Below are 15,853 nucleotides of genomic sequence, written 5' to 3' on the forward strand. Positions count from 1 at the left end.
AGATGAGTTAATAGCATTGCAAATAGGTGAAATCTCCTGCCTCTGGACTTTCTTCCTTATATTCACGTCTTCTAGGCTCTTAATATGGGGTTCTGGCTTATAAAGACGTAAGTCCTAAGTTGGAAAAAAGCTTAACTAAGGAATTCTCAGGAAAAATAAACATGCTAGTTGTCTTCTGCTTTGTTTTGACTACTTTGGGATTTTTTTGGTCATCTTTTTTAAGTTTTTAGTTTTTTGAGGAGGAGCGTGATCTTGTTTCATTTAATTTTGTTTTCCTGTTACAAAATGCTCGGTTCTTACATTTAGCTCCTAATTTTTACTATTTTTTCCCTTGTCAGATACAGAAGAAACTACCAGACCTACAGGTAAGAATGGATTTATAAAAATAAAATCAGTAGTGTTAGTCACATGCACTGAAGGTAGGTGAAATGCTAGCCTGTGCACTACAGCCATGTTTGCACAAACTAGAACTTTTTTTTTTTTGAGTTCTAGTGTAAAAGACTTGAAGTTCAATGCAAACAATTTATTTTCACAAAAACAAAACTTCTGTCAACACAAAATGTTATTTTGTTGGCATAGCAGCCCATCTGAAATGGTTGTGTTTAAAAAGAAGTGTGTGTATGTATATACACATATATAAATAAAAATAAAACTTTTGCTCCTAACCTAAAAAATCTTATTCCTGTTTAGTCAGAACTGCTCCTGTGTTGCCTAAGGGAAAACAGGTGACAGGTCTATGGGAATTTTGTGTCATTTTTTCCATTATTCTTGTACTTTAGAAACTGTATAGGAAGATTGCTACTCTGTTACTTCTTAATTGTTTACAATACATAATTATTTTCAGAATAATCACCCATATCATCCTTACGGTTTATTAGCATATTTTATGATGCAAATAGCATCAGTCATTTTCAAGAAAATCAATATATGGCCACTGAGATGACTCTTGATTCTCCTTTCATTGCAGAAATTATGCATAAGTTTATCCTTTGGAAAGAGGCTATTATTAGTGTTCGGTAAGGCAAGCAAGGAATAAGGAATCATGCAAGGGATTAGCACTTCAGAAACTTCTTGTTTCCTCTGTTTAACAAAAAAAACCCCGCTCTTCTGCTGAAGCCTTCAGTATCTCTGACTTAGCTCTTCTGGAACAGGAAAGGTTTTACATCATAGTGTACTTTAAGTGACGTTATGGGGTAACTTTTGAGATTTAGGAGAGATATTGAAATACCTTGATTTTTTTTTTTTAAACTAGTGTTTCATATTTGCCACAAGTTGTTCTTGATACTATATTTCTGTGATAACTGTGATTTCACTTCTCTATGGCACTGTCATAAACCATTCAGTAAATGAAAGGGCTTACTTTAAAATTGCTATGTGAACCAGAGAGCAAATTTGCTAATTTCTTTTTGATCGAAATGCTTACTGTAACAAGATCAAAGATGTACTGGCTAGTGTGTGCTATACAAATGGTTGGCTGGCTCCTATCAAGAGCAGAGATTCAAACTTGAAATGAATTAGCTTTTTGTGATGTTACTTTTTGCTGGAGAGAGAGAGGAGAGTGGGCATGTATGAAATCATTTTAAATGGCAAGTCCTAGTTTTCTAATACAAGGTCTGAGAAGGGTTCTTCATACCCAGCTACAAGCATCTCGTCATAAATGTTTAATTCCCATTCCCACCATTAGCAAGAAACTCAGGGTAGGCATATGGAGTTCAGGCTAGTGTGACAAGTATCTTGGGACTATGAATTTTGTTTCTTTAACGTTATACAGTGCAAATTGTCCCATATTTGTTGAAAAGATAAAATTTTGGCTGAATTCTATTTAAATCCATAACAATTTTAATGTTATTCCAGCAGAGATTAATGTCTACTTTTTTTTCAACCTGGAAATATTTTTTTGATGAGCAGGTGTTGCCCTCTTCTGGTGAATGCATCCACTGAACTTCTGACAGTATAAGGAAAGGCTGATGAGGATGGTTATATCTGTTCTGTAACTGAAACTTCATGTGCTAATCTAATTTTTTTTTCTCTTTCTGAAACAAATGCTGTAAATTCAGGAGCATTAGCTGCAACAACCATTACTGGTAAGAAAATCAGGGCTTTACTGGTTACTGCAATGCCCATTATTTCCTGTTAGATAAATCTCATTCTGCTTTTATCTGAAGTAATTAGGAGAAGTTGTAATGTAAAGGTATTCCAACATTTAATGGGTTTTCATTGTTTTTTTTAATGAAAATTAAATCTTCACGCTATTTTTAATGGACTAGCATAGCTTATGGGATCACTCCCGGTTTGCAGTAGTGACAGTTGGGGATGAAATAAGTGCGAGCTGCTTGATCAAGAGCCTTTTGTAACCCTAATAGCGGGTAGTTTGCAGAGATGGCAGAGGGAGAACACTGCAGGGAGAGAGCTGCCTTCCACCTGTCCAATACACACACCTCCGTCATTTGATGCAGTGTGGTACACTTCAGAGACACAAAAAAAAAAAAAAAAGAAGACTAATAACTTGTGGGACCAGAGGTACCATCTTTCTCTGAGGGTGTATTGGGGCCAATTCAATGTTTGTAGTTGTTTCTACCAAACAAAATGATACAGATGGAGCCAGCATTTAGTTTTTGCTTTGATTCCTCATATTTTGGCTGCTGGTTAATTGCCTTCGAAAATCAGTTATCTTCAGGATTGTTACTGAAGAAACAAATATGCTTAGCTCTTACTGTACATATGAAATTAAGAGGGCACTTTTGAAAAGGTTTAAAATGGCTAGTGTAATGACAATAAACATATCTGAAAGAAAAGTTCCCTTACCTGCTCTGTATCATGAAGTACATTGCTTTTTCTTGGTATACTACTCTCTCTTTGCCAAGTAACCAACTATTTTCTACTATATTTAATATAAAATTAAATATAATAATATATAATAACAAAATAATAGTATAATAATTTAATATAGTTTGATTATATTTAATATAGTATGTTGGTACAACTGATGACACTGATGTTTTTAGTAAAGCAGTTTGGAAAGCGTAATATTATTCTGTTATGAAACTGCTGTACCCCCTTTAAAAAAAAGTCACTGAGGTGTCATACTGGAGTGACATTGTTCTCTCACGGCTTTATATTCCTGTGCTGTCACTTAAAATATGCTAACTAAGTGCATCCTTCCTGAGCAATCTTTAAATTTTCTTCTTCTATCTTAATGTAATTTTTTTTTCTTGTGTGGCTAAAAAAATATTTACATCCTCATTCTACTTTATTTATATATAGTTTCTGGCAAAAATAAGAATTTGGAAGCACGTTTTGCCAAGCTCAGTGTGTCATCTTTGGTCAGGATTATTGTGGACAAATGCAAAAAAAGGGCCGTGGGGTGAGCACAGTTACCACCATTGCATGTGCCAGTCACCTCTTGTGTCTTCCAGGAGAATGAAACCAATAAAAGGAACTTAGCTGAAAAAGCTCCGTTGCCAGCTGTTTGTATTCAGATACTTATTCAGATTTTTGAAACAATGTTCACAGTTCTTACTGAGCAGAGAAGCGCTCATAAAAGGGAACTCAGAGCATTAAGATTCTGTTCCTTTTGGAAGTTTTGCATACTTGATCATCTTTCTCAAAAATGCTTAGAAATAAAGAATTACATTACTGCCATTGTTACTTCTTTTCTCTCTCTCTCTCTCTCTTTTTTTTTTTTTTTTTTACAGAATCCTCTATTGTTACTTTTATCACCTATCCTATTAGTCCTTCAGGCAAGATTTTATTAACATTTCTCTTATTTAGATGTAGTTACTTTTAGATTTTTTTATATTTTTATTTGTTATTTTTGTTTTTACTGTTATTCATTTTCTCCTTCAGATACGTCTTCAGAAGAAACTGCACAAACTGCAGGTGAGAATTCGCATAATGTGAATGAGATCTGGAGGAAGGTGTGTGTTGCATTCAGGAAGGTTTGCTTTTTTAAACTGGGGTTCATTTAGCCCAAATTCTTTTCTTACAGTATCTTAAAAAGCATATGATCTATGTTTTAAGTTGTCACTGGTAGAGCTTTGAAGTACATTAAACTAACACTGAGCCATTAACCTTTCTTTTTTAGTCAAAATATTAAATTCCTTGTCAGAGCCCAGACTGGACATGTTTATTTTTATCAAGTTTTTTATTGGGGGGGGGGGGTATACCTATAGATAGAATGCTTTCTAAACTTTCTGGTACTATTTAAAGTATTTTGCAGAACTAAAATGTACACACCGTTGCTTAAAGACACTTACATGATAAATGTGCTTTTGATATGTTGGCCAGATAGGGTCAGTACAGACCCAGTCAGGAGAACTGCTACACCATTTTTCCTGATGTTTGCATTTGGAGTATATTCATCCCACATCACTACAGATGCTGCCTGTATGTCTGCATCTGAGCTAGACATCCTGCTATCCTTCACAGCTGAGAGAAAGAGGCATTTTTAGAATGGGCTTCACCGTATCTTAAAGTACTCCTGTAGAATAGGTCAAATGAATCACACCTTAAAACCACCTCTTTCTCCACTGAATAATAGGGAGCCTACAGTAACTGGCTCAGATAGAGATGTAAAGATTTGATTAGATGAACCTACCCAAAATGCTGCTTCTTCCTTTCGTGTGCAGAAAGTAACTTGATCACCTTATAAAAAAAATGATTGTGTGTTTACACTTCTCCTAGAAAGAAAGAGTCTAAACTGCGAATAAGGCAACTTCTTTTTATGACTTGCATTTCACAGACTTTTTAAATTAAAATGTGAATACTTAATTTCAGAACTTTTTTTTTAACAGACACTCTTAACATCACTGATTATTATTCCACCATAACACCAGGTAGGATTTATATATCACTACTGATATTCTTTGGTACTTCTCAAAACTTAAGTGTGTATGTGAGTTCAGGAGGTCTGCACTCAAGTATTTTTCTTGGTATAATTGTTTGTCATATTAGCAATCTTCCTTACTTTGCATTGATTTGCAGTCTGGTAGAAAGTCTAGTTCTGCAATGCTTACCTACATGTCACCTACAGAAGGGTGGTTGGAGTGTTTTGTGAGTCAGAGCAGCAGATTGTCAGGGGACACACAGATCTAAGAAATGCAGTCCCAGGAACCATATTTACTTAAAAATTCTCATGCTTTTCAATGATTGAAGAAGACTGAATCCAGATCTAATGTTCTCTGGCCAGATCCAGTCTCTAGGACTAGACTGAGTTTAATATTTTATTACCCATGTAGGAGCCTAGTATAGTGACAAGAATATATTTACACACTATTAGCATAAGTGATGGATGGCTTGGAGCCATACTGGCTATTATAATTTGACTATGAGACTGTGACCTGCAAGAAGATTGTGGCTATGTTACCTGATGATCTTTGGAGATTGGAGTGGTTAATGACTTTTGGTCAGGCTTTGATCCTCCACACTGCTTATTTATTATGTGCATTATGGCATGCAGAGGTCCCAGGCAGGACTAGGTGGCACGCATACAGGTTCTCTGTAAATACAAGGTTGATCATCTTCCTTATTTTTGTGACGTTCCTGTTTTGTATGTTGCATTTTTATAAATGTTGTTGTTCTTCATCTAGCTAATAATTTAAAAAATTCAGTTATTGAAGAACCTTTTAATTCTTCAATCTCATTTGGTACTAGCTAATGATCACAGCTGAGAGGACAGGACTTGTTTTTCTGTTAGGAGGACAATCTGAATTATCATACCAAAATATGTGCTTATTTTGCACTGTTTTGCTGATCCTCATTAGTAACTGAGGAATTTGCTTAAGTGTTATAAGGAAGTGTTTGCTGCCACATCTGATTTTATGATAAAGTGCAGGAATTTTATCTCAGATGCAAATATCTTTCTCCTTTACTTTGATTTTATACAACTGAGCTGTCTGATTGCAGTACCCTGAATCTGAGATCAGTATTTTCCTTTGCAGTGTAGGTAGGGTTAAAAATATGGCAGTAGCAAAAGGATTGCTGTAACTAAAGCATGGTATGCTCGATAAGAGAGTGTGTTTCCAGTCACCATGGTTTCACTTCTATCAGGCAGAGTAGTTTTTAGTTTTCATACTCTCATGAGTAGCTGTAGTGGGATCCTGAGAAACAGATAATAGATCACATAATGAAATATCACATACTGTGGTATTTAAAGAGCCTGCTCGTGATATGCTGATTTCTGTGTAATCTTGATTATGTAGGAAGAGTTTATTGACTCAGTTACTTTGACAATGTCAACTGCTTTTTGGTAATCTAGACAAAGAGCCCTTTTCATCAGGTCTTTGTCGTGTCTGGACATTTGCAATGAGAGTCCTGGAGTTGACTGTCTTACTTCTATTCGTTCTAGTTAGTTGCTGGTACAGACTTTGGAAAATAGCCACACAATGCACAGTTATTGGAAAGGCAGTATGCACCCCTGCTAGAATATAGTCCTATCTATAAATTAACAACTTAAATTTAAGTCTGTTAAATACGGTCTTAGATACGACTGTATTATAATATATTTAATTGCTACTTTGGTGTCCACCAAATTGTGAGATTTTTTTTTAAATGCAGAGACTACTTGCACGTAGGTCTTTCGAAACTATTGCAGAAAGTTAAAAAAAACAGTGTGTGCCAGTCTGAATGCTAGCTCTTAGATAATGTCATGGCAAGTACCCTAGATAAATGAAGCCTAGATAGTATGTGAAGTATTTCTAAAAGGAAAAGACCTTTAAATTTAAAACCTGGAAACAGTGCGACCCTAGGTTTCTGAGGAGCAGAGTCTCACGTGCATCCCGCAGCGAAATTAGGTTTAAATGACGGTACAGCAAAGTAACAACTCGAGCTGGGGGCCTCCGGGGAGGGACCCAAACAAAGAAATTCTGGGGTAGTTATACTCCTTACAGTCTTGTTTCCCTGCCTGCCAGTGACAGTCTCTTCCAGTCTTCTTTCCTGAGTCGGTGGTCTCTTTCCTTTTGATTGGTTCATGTCTGCATCCCAGGACTATGTTCCTGTTCCACAGTGCCTTATCTTATGTGAGGGTTAACAGTGACCTCTGTTCATTCTGTTCTATATCTTTTGAGGGCTGATTCTAGCTGGTTTTGCAGTCGCATCCTCAGCAATGTCTTTCGAGCTCATTTGCAGTTCAGTCCTGCAGCCCCCCAGGCATCATCTACTTTAGGCACTAGTACTAAGCTAGGCTAGAGCTAAATTGCCCCCCTTTCCTAACGCCCTGACGTGATTGTAAATGTGTATGTTTGTCAGGACTGACTTTAAATTCACTATTTTTACTCACTAGACTTTTTTTTTTTTTTCAGAAACTGTACCAGGAGAAACCATTTTATGCAATATATCGACTACCTGTAATTTTTCAGGTTAGTGTTTTTCTTTCTCTTTCTTGTAAAAATTATGTCCAACTATTTTCTCTTCTGAGTAACGTGACAATTTGCATTTGCTATAAAATCTAGCTCTGCAGTAAGTTTTTTTTTTGCTAATTTAGAGAGATTGTGTATGACTTTTTAAAAATTAAGTTAAACATGTTTTGTATTAGAAGTAATGTTCAATCAACTCTGGTTTTGATCAGTATTTCTTATCAGAGGATACAGAGTTACAGATAAGAATTACTAACCCAAGAAAAAAGAAGTTAGTATGCTATTAGCCTCTGCCATATTAAGCCTAATCCTGAACCAGGAATAGAAGTTGAAATAGGGTTTAGAAGAATCATTGTAAAAAAAACTGCGTGTATTTTAAAAGCATAATGTGGCAGGGCAGACAAACAAAGGGAAATGGAAAGGGCATTGATGTTCCCTCTATGCGTGTTAACAAAAATGTAGATAGAGATCTTGTTGATGTGTGTCGCTGACTTTCAAAATGCTTTGATAAAGGGCTCCTGTGGGAAGTTCTTCAGAAAATGAAGTCATTTCTGCCAGATAGCTGTATACTGATAATCTATACTTTACAGATTAGAAAGAGACAGAATAAATCTTTGCTTCCCAATATGAAGTGTCCCTAACAGTTGACATGGTAAACTGTGCCAGGTGCTTTGGGTCACAGAATGTATGCATTCCTAGATGGATCCTTCTCTAAAGCTCGCACTGTGTGGCTGCAAGAAGAGAAATGTCATAGAAGTTCCTTTATGTCCACCAAAGTGCCCTACCAGCTCTAAAGGGCTGTTGAATGATGCTGTGAATTACGATATCCTGAAAGTGCTTTAATCCACAAGGGGGCCAAATAATATTCAGAGTATCACTTTGCCTTTAGCTATACATTTTATTCGCATGACAGGAGTTGGAGTTGTATTGATAGCAATGCACAGTGCAACTTTTCTGTTTTGGAAAGAAAAATAACTGGGTGGGATTTAGAGATGGCTAGCAAAACTGAAAAAATCAAGCTCTTAGACTAGTTCTTTTGTGGAAAGAAATAAGTGAAGAGTGATGGAAGAATGACTGCAAAATAGTGAATGATCAGAAAAGTTAATTTCAGTGTTCTTATTTCCCTTCTCTTGTAATACAAGAGAATGAAATCTTGAATTTTCGAATAATTTCACATCATGTGATTAAGCACAAGTTTTGTTTAACTTTTTTGCCTTTTGGTTTTAGTGTTCTATGTGGGCAAGGCAAAACTTCAGGCGAGTGAAGAAAGCAGTAACACGTCACTAAATGTAGAAATAGTAAGTGGTTCTCTCTTTTAAAACTTTGTTGTAAGGAACGCAGAAATGAATTTCTTTGTCTACACTTAAAATAGTAATATAACGTGATTTTTATTATGGTTTTATTTAACTTCTAGTGCAGTTTGTTAATATTTACGGTGGATGGATCTGCTCTCTCTCTGTTAAATAGCTGTGTTGCAGCTAAAGTTTAAAGGTCCAGTTAAGTAGACTTTCTACCGTAATTGTCTGTATGTTGTGTATAACCAGTGAAAACAGGGAAGAAGCCCTGGAAATTCTGGAGAGAGGAGTCTGAACCACCTAATTAGGAATCTAAATTTAGGCATTTAGGCATATATCCTTTGGAGAGAAATTTTACTTTAGGAGTATTAGACACCTACAGTTTGGTCACAAGTTAGGTTGGATTACATTCTGGGAATAATTCATGTTGAGACTCTTGTGAACAGGGCATTACTCTAAGCAGTGGTGGCCCTAATACTTTTTAGCTAGTGGTTAATCAGTTGTCAATTTTGCAGTAGGTGTATGTGGTTTAAGAGAACAATAGGGCAAGAGGTTTAAGAGAACAACATCGTGCAAAACAAGGACAGTATAGGTTGTTCAGTATCTAGATAACACAGGATGAGAATATTTAGTTGTTACAGGTTGGAAAACTGAAAACTTGACATTAACTTGTAAAGGACCTCTTGTCTTTCTCCTACACATGCCTTTCTGCACTCAGTCTGAGATTTCACATGCCATCTCTGCAAGCCTGAGGATAGCCAAAAGGTACAAGGTCCTTTACAAGTTAATGTCCATTTTTTCAGTTTTCTAGTCTAGGATCCCCACTGACAGCTACCGTACAGGTGCACATTGAGCTCCGTTAACATTTTTAAGCACTGGTAAAAAGAAAATGCCTGGGGAAACTTCACGTGTTGTAAAGCTGGTCCGTATCTCCTTGTTTTATGATTCCACTGCATGCCACAATTAAGACAGAAGGACAAAGAAAGATTTTAGCTTACATTCAAAAGGTTTGAGTGGGGTTGGGCCCACTATCCCCAGGATAAGAGCTGTCTCCACATTTGTATTGTGTTTCCGAGGTGATAATGCCAACTGGTATGACCCCACTATGGTAACATTATGCCCGTAGCTATTATAAAAAGAGATTTCCTGTTTCTTGAAAGTGTTTTACTTCTTAGCACAATATTTCTCCAGTAATTCCAATATCATTTATGTCAGATGTTGTCAGGAAGATGCTTGCTGCTTGCATCAAGTGTTAAAAATACCAGTTAGTGGTGGCAACCAGAAGAACATAAGAATGCAGGCCTGAGAGGGACCTTTAGGTGGACCTTAGTATGCCCTGCTGCCCTGAGACCACACGTATTTAGGTCACTCCCACTATGTGTTTCACCTCAGTTGTTGATGTCTAACTGCTGAGATTCCATGTTTTCTGTTCGTGTGCGTGTTATGTAGTTTGTTCCCATGCTGCACTGTCATAGCAGTTGGGAAGTTTGTTCAGTGTCTGGCTTAAGGTTTCTTTGTGGCAAATTAACCTACTTTCATATGGTAAAGCTGCTATCCTCTTGATGATAGTCTTTCATAGATCAGAAACTGTTAGTTGGTGTGCCCCAAATGAGCCAATTCCTTCGATAAGCTGTAACAATAGCGTCATGATAAATATCTTCTGCAGTCTGTGAGAAAGCGTGCTTCTTACCTTTGCAATTTCAGAGCTAGAGACTGTGTGATATGAATATAAGTGTCTTTTGATGCTAAGAATTACTGTTTGGTTTATCAGTGGAATCTTTGTTTCTAACAGATTAATAACATAACCGTCAACAGTCAGGTTGCAAAATTAATTCCAATTGTGGCACCTACCCTGGAAGAAATGAAGTAAGTAATTTTGAATAAGTATTGAAACCTTTGAGATACCTGAAAAAGATTAAGTAAGGCCTTCTATGTGGTTAGACTCTTCACTTTGCATTATTCCTCTACTTTATAAATGAAAATTTTCAGGAATTTTGAAATGTTTTTCTTTAAGATGAAGTTCATATTAGTTAGAGTAGTCTCATTTTTGTTTTACATATTAGCGGAGTTTGTTTTAAAAAAAACAGTATACTTGTTGATTTCATTTAGGTCCTTCAGTTTCCTTTGGGCTCAAAGTTGCATTTGTCTGTCTTCATATCGGAGAGACCTTAGTAAGGTAGCATTTAAGCTGTATATGCTGATGATCCAAAAAAAAAAAAAATCTGAGGACATGAGCTGTGAACTGTTGAAAAGGCCAATCTGGCTACTGCTCATCATGAGCAAGTGGTTGTCATAATTTCAGGGATTCGGTCAGTCTTTTAAGAAACTAATATGAAAACTTCTATAGCTATAGTGTTTTTATACATATTTATGGAGTCCTGTCTATATTTTTATTTTGGTGTAGCGTCTCCTTTCATGGTCTCTTTCTAAGACATGCCCTTTCCTCTTTCCAGATGCACCAAAGCTTTTGTCTGTGAGGGGTTGTCCCCAGTTGTGGTTCAACTTGCCTTTCTCTTCCTAGTATTCTTAATACTTGTACTACCTTTTGGAGAGGTTTAAGCGACTGTATGTTAACTACTATTCTCAAAACTCCCCTGAAAATCAAAAAACTGTAATTGGCCAACAGATCCTGTTTGTAGAAGAAATCCATATTTCCTGTTAATTCTCTTTCTGTAGCTTCAAGTATGAGATTAGAATTCTGTTGCAAATGCTTGCTTGCCAAAAGACAATATTGCGATTTATGTTTTGCTCTTCTACATAAGTCTTAAAGAAGTGTGTTGATGTTGAAATAGATTGATATAGGATGACAGAGGTTTAAACTTACTTTGTGAAGTGACTCATAAAGATGAAAAGGTCATTTTTTAACTGTTTAATGCTTCCGGGAGTAGTTTTAAAATATTAAAACTGGCATGATTTTAAGAAAAGCACTGTTAACTGTATTTACTGATCAACTGGAAAAACGTTTACTTCTTGGTAATTGTTTATTCTTTTCTTTTTAAACATAAGTAGAAATCCTCCATAATGGTAACCTTTTATTTTAAAGAATTTCAGAGTTCAACAAAACCTTGCAAGAAGTAAGTGAGGTAAGATTACTAATTGTTGTTACTGTTTGGAAAACTTTTTTTTTTAACTTGCATCTGATAACGTCATTATCTAAGTATCAGTTCTGTTTTCTCCTGACAGAATAATTTTATTCTGTTTTCACTTGTCGTTACAGTCCTCTGTTATGGAATGCAGAGCAGATAACCAGAGGTTTGTTGTTAACTTTTAAAATGTTCATATAATAAAAAGCTCATATATTGTATTGTGATTTTTTCAAACATGAATGGCTATGTAGCAGAAAAAAAAACAAGCTATCTCAGAAATTAAGTTTGAGAAACAGGCTTGAGAAATATATGCAGGCTGACAAAGAAAAATTCTGATCCCCTGAGCCTCCTAGGACTAGTGATTCTTTTTTTTTTTTACGAAATAATATTGCTTTTCATTAAGCTTATGATGCAACACAGGCTTGCCTGCCAGATTTCTTCTGCATCTTCATATTATCTGACTCACACAGCAACTTAGCCAATAACCTGAAAGGCTGCCTTGAGACTTGGGACCACTGAACTTCCATTCCTTGTGAATCTAAGGCAATCTTTATTAGCGAATTGCTTCAAACATCTTGTGTTGCTGTTCTTCAGCTTTGGAAACTAACTCTCCTCAGGATAAGGGAAGCCTGAGGAGGTAACTAGTTCAGTCTGGAAGTCATGGGTTACCAGAATGGCAAGGCTGGTCTACAGCAGGTGATCCTGGAAACCCTGACAGCTGTTGACTGAAATTTAGATAACACCTGTCAGTTTAATTGCTACTCACCAATAAATTGCTGGTCCTGTAAACTGATCAGCTTGAAAAAACTATATTCTGAATCAAAATCTGGGACTTCGTTTCCCTAAATATTTGAACTTTGGGGTTTATTTTCCCAGTTTAAAATGAAAAAAAAGTCCCAAAACCCCAAATAGTAATGGATGGAAATTCAGTTTATGCCACTCTGTCATTCACTGGAGTTGCTCTCTCTCTGGGGTTAGGGCACGCTTTTCGTTCCTGTTAGCTGGAAAGAAGTTTTGCTTCATCTCGTTTGTGATGCGTTTTTATACACCTGTGTGTTTAAGTTTGCTGAATGTGAAGAATTCTGGCTGTACATTTGCTAGTTGAGGGAGGATTTCATATAATCTAACTATAGTTATAAAAAGTGTCGTTACATGCCTACATGGGTAAACAGCTAACATTAGTTAGGAAGGGTCCCGTTTAAGAATCAGCAGTGTTTGTGGAGAGAAGAGAAAATAAGGTGCCACAAACTAAGGGATTCTCTAATGTATGCTCTTCTGCTTTGTAGTCTGCCATATTGTTTTATGTGCATTAAAAATATCCCTCAAATTGAAAAAGCCTAGGAAAAATATATGTTCACTGATTTAGCATTGACGTTGGTTCCATGCATTGTAAATACAAGGCAGATCTGTTTCTTGAGTCTAAAGCTTTTTCTTCTCATTATAGTATACATTGCAGTTTCATAATAAAGCTGGCTAAGAAAGAGAATATAAGCAGTTTAACAGACAAAACAGAAATAAGTCAAATTGGTAAGTTACGCTTTAAATACACTCTCATCACAGTTACTGTTCAGATTAAATTTCATAGTTCTACAGGTGACCTCCAAGTAACTAAAAGAAAAGACTCTTACTTATTTTAAAATAAAAACTAATTTTGGTAACATCATATACGAAGTGAAAATGCAGCATGTTGGATTTTGGTGGGGAGAGGGAGAGATAGGAATGTGCATTAATAACTTTTGATATAAAATTGCTGACTACGTTAATAAAGGAGATCTTAGAAGGATTAGCGGTGGTTTTGTTTGCTAACATATATGCATTACTGAAATGACGACCTGAATTGACAAGTTTAAAAATCGCCAAGTTTTCACCGTTGATACAGATGTAGTAGGGAGTGGTGGCTTGTACTGTTTGTTTCTGTTGCAAGTCATGTAGAATTTCATTTCAATTTGTTTACCATAAAAATAAATCTGTACTTGTCAGGCATTGAGCAAAAATGCGATGGCATTGCAGTATTTATTCTCAGTTGTTAAAATCTGTTTTGCAAACAGCTTTTCAGACAAAGCTCAAAAGTAATTTTGCAAAATGCACTATTGTTTTAAAACTGTCAAGCATGCATTTTTTAATACTATGCATAATAGCATTAGCAATTTTTATGCTTCAGGACAAACTGGGTAATGCTTCTTTGTCATCTCAGATCAGTGCTGCTGTTCATCACTGAAGTATTGTTCCTTGACTGCTGAAGAATTACGAATGTAGTGAGTATAAATAGAAAAGGCTTGACTTGCCTATTTCCTGAATTTTGTAGTGCATTAATAGTGAATTTCCATGTTGGAGCGTAATGGCTAGGAAGGACTCTCCACAACAGCAACCTCACAGACATTTTCTTGTGTAGTTGTTTCTCCCTCTCTCTCCCCCCTCCCTCTCTCTCTCCCCCCTCCCTCTCTCTCTCCCCCCTCCCTCCCTCTCTCTCCCCCCTCCCTCCCTCTCTCTCCCCCCTCCCTCCCTCTCTCTCCCCCCTCCCTCCCTCTCTCTCCACCCTCCCTCCCTCTCTGTCTCTCCCCTCCCCCCCCCTTTTTTTTTTAAACCCTGATGCAGATATAACTTGTGTGTTCAGAATCAGGTCACCCACAGAGTAGGCAACAAAGGCAATAGTATTATTTATGGACTTTCTAGTTAACAACTATGGCAAAACAGAATATCTGCGCTCTCAAAATGTGATAAAATTAATATTTGTTAACAGAGTATGAGACATCTGATATGATGGATTTTAAATATACATTAGTAGTAGCTGTATGTCCATACCATTCCTATATATTCCTATATTCTAACTTGCTTTCTTTAAAATATAAATAAAGCCAAATTTAATATGCTTTTCTATGCTTTATTTTTTTACAGTACTATACAAGTGCCATCTCATTCTATATGGGCTCCTTTCTCTCTTACTCCTTTTCCCCCTAAAAGGACTGCTATTCCTTCCCTCACGTCTAATACTTTTCTTTCCCCTACTACACTTTCCACCAAAAAGGACCCCCTAATTAGTCCACTGATTGCACCATTCACAGAAATTTCTGCTTCTGGAACTCTCTCCACATCTGCCACCACAAGTCCTCTCTCTGAACCTTCTACCGCATCTACCACTGCAACTTCTCTGCCTTCCAGCAGTGTTACCACTACGCTTTCCTCTTCTGAGTCTTTTGCTCAACCTACCATGCCAACTTTTCCATCCACACTTGCATCAAAATCTGGCACTAATGTTGCTCTCTCAATTAAATCTGATGCTACATATCCTAGAAAGCTGATCAAAACCATTTCTCCTGCTGTAGGTTTCAGTAAACCTACAACAGTTTCCTCTTCTGAGCTTCCCCCCACGCCTCCAATAGTAATTCCTCCCTTTGAGACTACCACCGGATCTATGACACAAATTCCTCCTGCTACAGATTCTACCAAACCTATTTTTGGTAATAAAAGTGTTACTACAGCACCTATTCTTCCCTTTACTCCGTTCACAACATCTTTGATCCCTGGTGTTAGTCCTGTCAAACATTCTGTCTCAGCTTCTTCTCATCCTCGTTCTACTGCTGATGGCCGCGGTAGCCTGCCTAATGGGAGCACAGGTAAATATGACAAGTGAAAGGATTTTTTGTTCTTATTTTAATAGCATATACTGAATTTGCCTTTAAACTTATTGAGCAAGAGGATCTTGCTGTATGTTAAGTAAGACCTCACCTTCCAAGTACTGTAAAGACCCTGAAATAACTCTCAAAACATCTATACTCTTTCTGAAACACATTCTGATGCCTTTGGCCATGATGACTGATACTCCACTCGTTAGTTGTGTTAGGTAGGTAGTGTGCTAAGTTTCCAGCAGGCGCCTTTGGCAGAGAAATTAGTAGTCACAGAAGCGGGTAGATCATCTTTTACTAAACTAGTATTTAAAATGTTACACATCAGTGTTAGAACTTCCTTGAAATATGTAATTGCTTAGGAACGTTCTTAGCAGCTGTATATTGCCTTTGAAGATGGTGTGCATCTTCACCAGCTGCTTGTCAAATTTGCTGGTCTTGATTTTATTCTGCTTCCAAGCATTCAGTGGCTAAAAACCCCAAGTAATAGTTTATTT

General features: G+C 36.7%; 1 protein-coding gene across 5 annotated transcripts in view; it reads left to right on the top strand.

Annotated features, from left to right (window-relative positions):
* Window positions 1-15,853, top strand: part of ADGRG2 (adhesion G protein-coupled receptor G2) — a 68,617-nt gene that overhangs the window by 33,684 nt on the left and 19,080 nt on the right. For 4 of the 5 annotated variants that reach the window (XM_068918564.1, XM_068918537.1, XM_068918546.1 and 1 more), the window contains 13 exons: window positions 339-365; window positions 2,058-2,084; window positions 3,696-3,740; window positions 3,847-3,879; window positions 4,794-4,835; window positions 7,299-7,355; window positions 8,580-8,650; window positions 10,440-10,513; window positions 11,691-11,730; window positions 11,865-11,899; window positions 13,178-13,260; window positions 13,928-13,988; window positions 14,629-15,347. In XM_068918564.1, coding sequence (XP_068774665.1) covers window positions 339-365; window positions 2,058-2,084; window positions 3,696-3,740; window positions 3,847-3,879; window positions 4,794-4,835; window positions 7,299-7,355; window positions 8,580-8,650; window positions 10,440-10,513; window positions 11,691-11,730; window positions 11,865-11,899; window positions 13,178-13,260; window positions 13,928-13,988; window positions 14,629-15,347 — 1,314 coding nt within the window. The remainder of the gene's footprint in view (window positions 1-338; window positions 366-2,057; window positions 2,085-3,695; window positions 3,741-3,846; window positions 3,880-4,793; window positions 4,836-7,298; window positions 7,356-8,579; window positions 8,651-10,439; window positions 10,514-11,690; window positions 11,731-11,864; window positions 11,900-13,177; window positions 13,261-13,927; window positions 13,989-14,628; window positions 15,348-15,853) is intronic. The other variant, XM_068918554.1, reaches the window with a different exon arrangement.

This window comes from Struthio camelus, chromosome 1 (genome assembly GCF_040807025.1).
Source record: "Struthio camelus isolate bStrCam1 chromosome 1, bStrCam1.hap1, whole genome shotgun sequence".
Classification (NCBI taxonomy): Eukaryota; Metazoa; Chordata; class Aves; order Struthioniformes; family Struthionidae; genus Struthio; species Struthio camelus.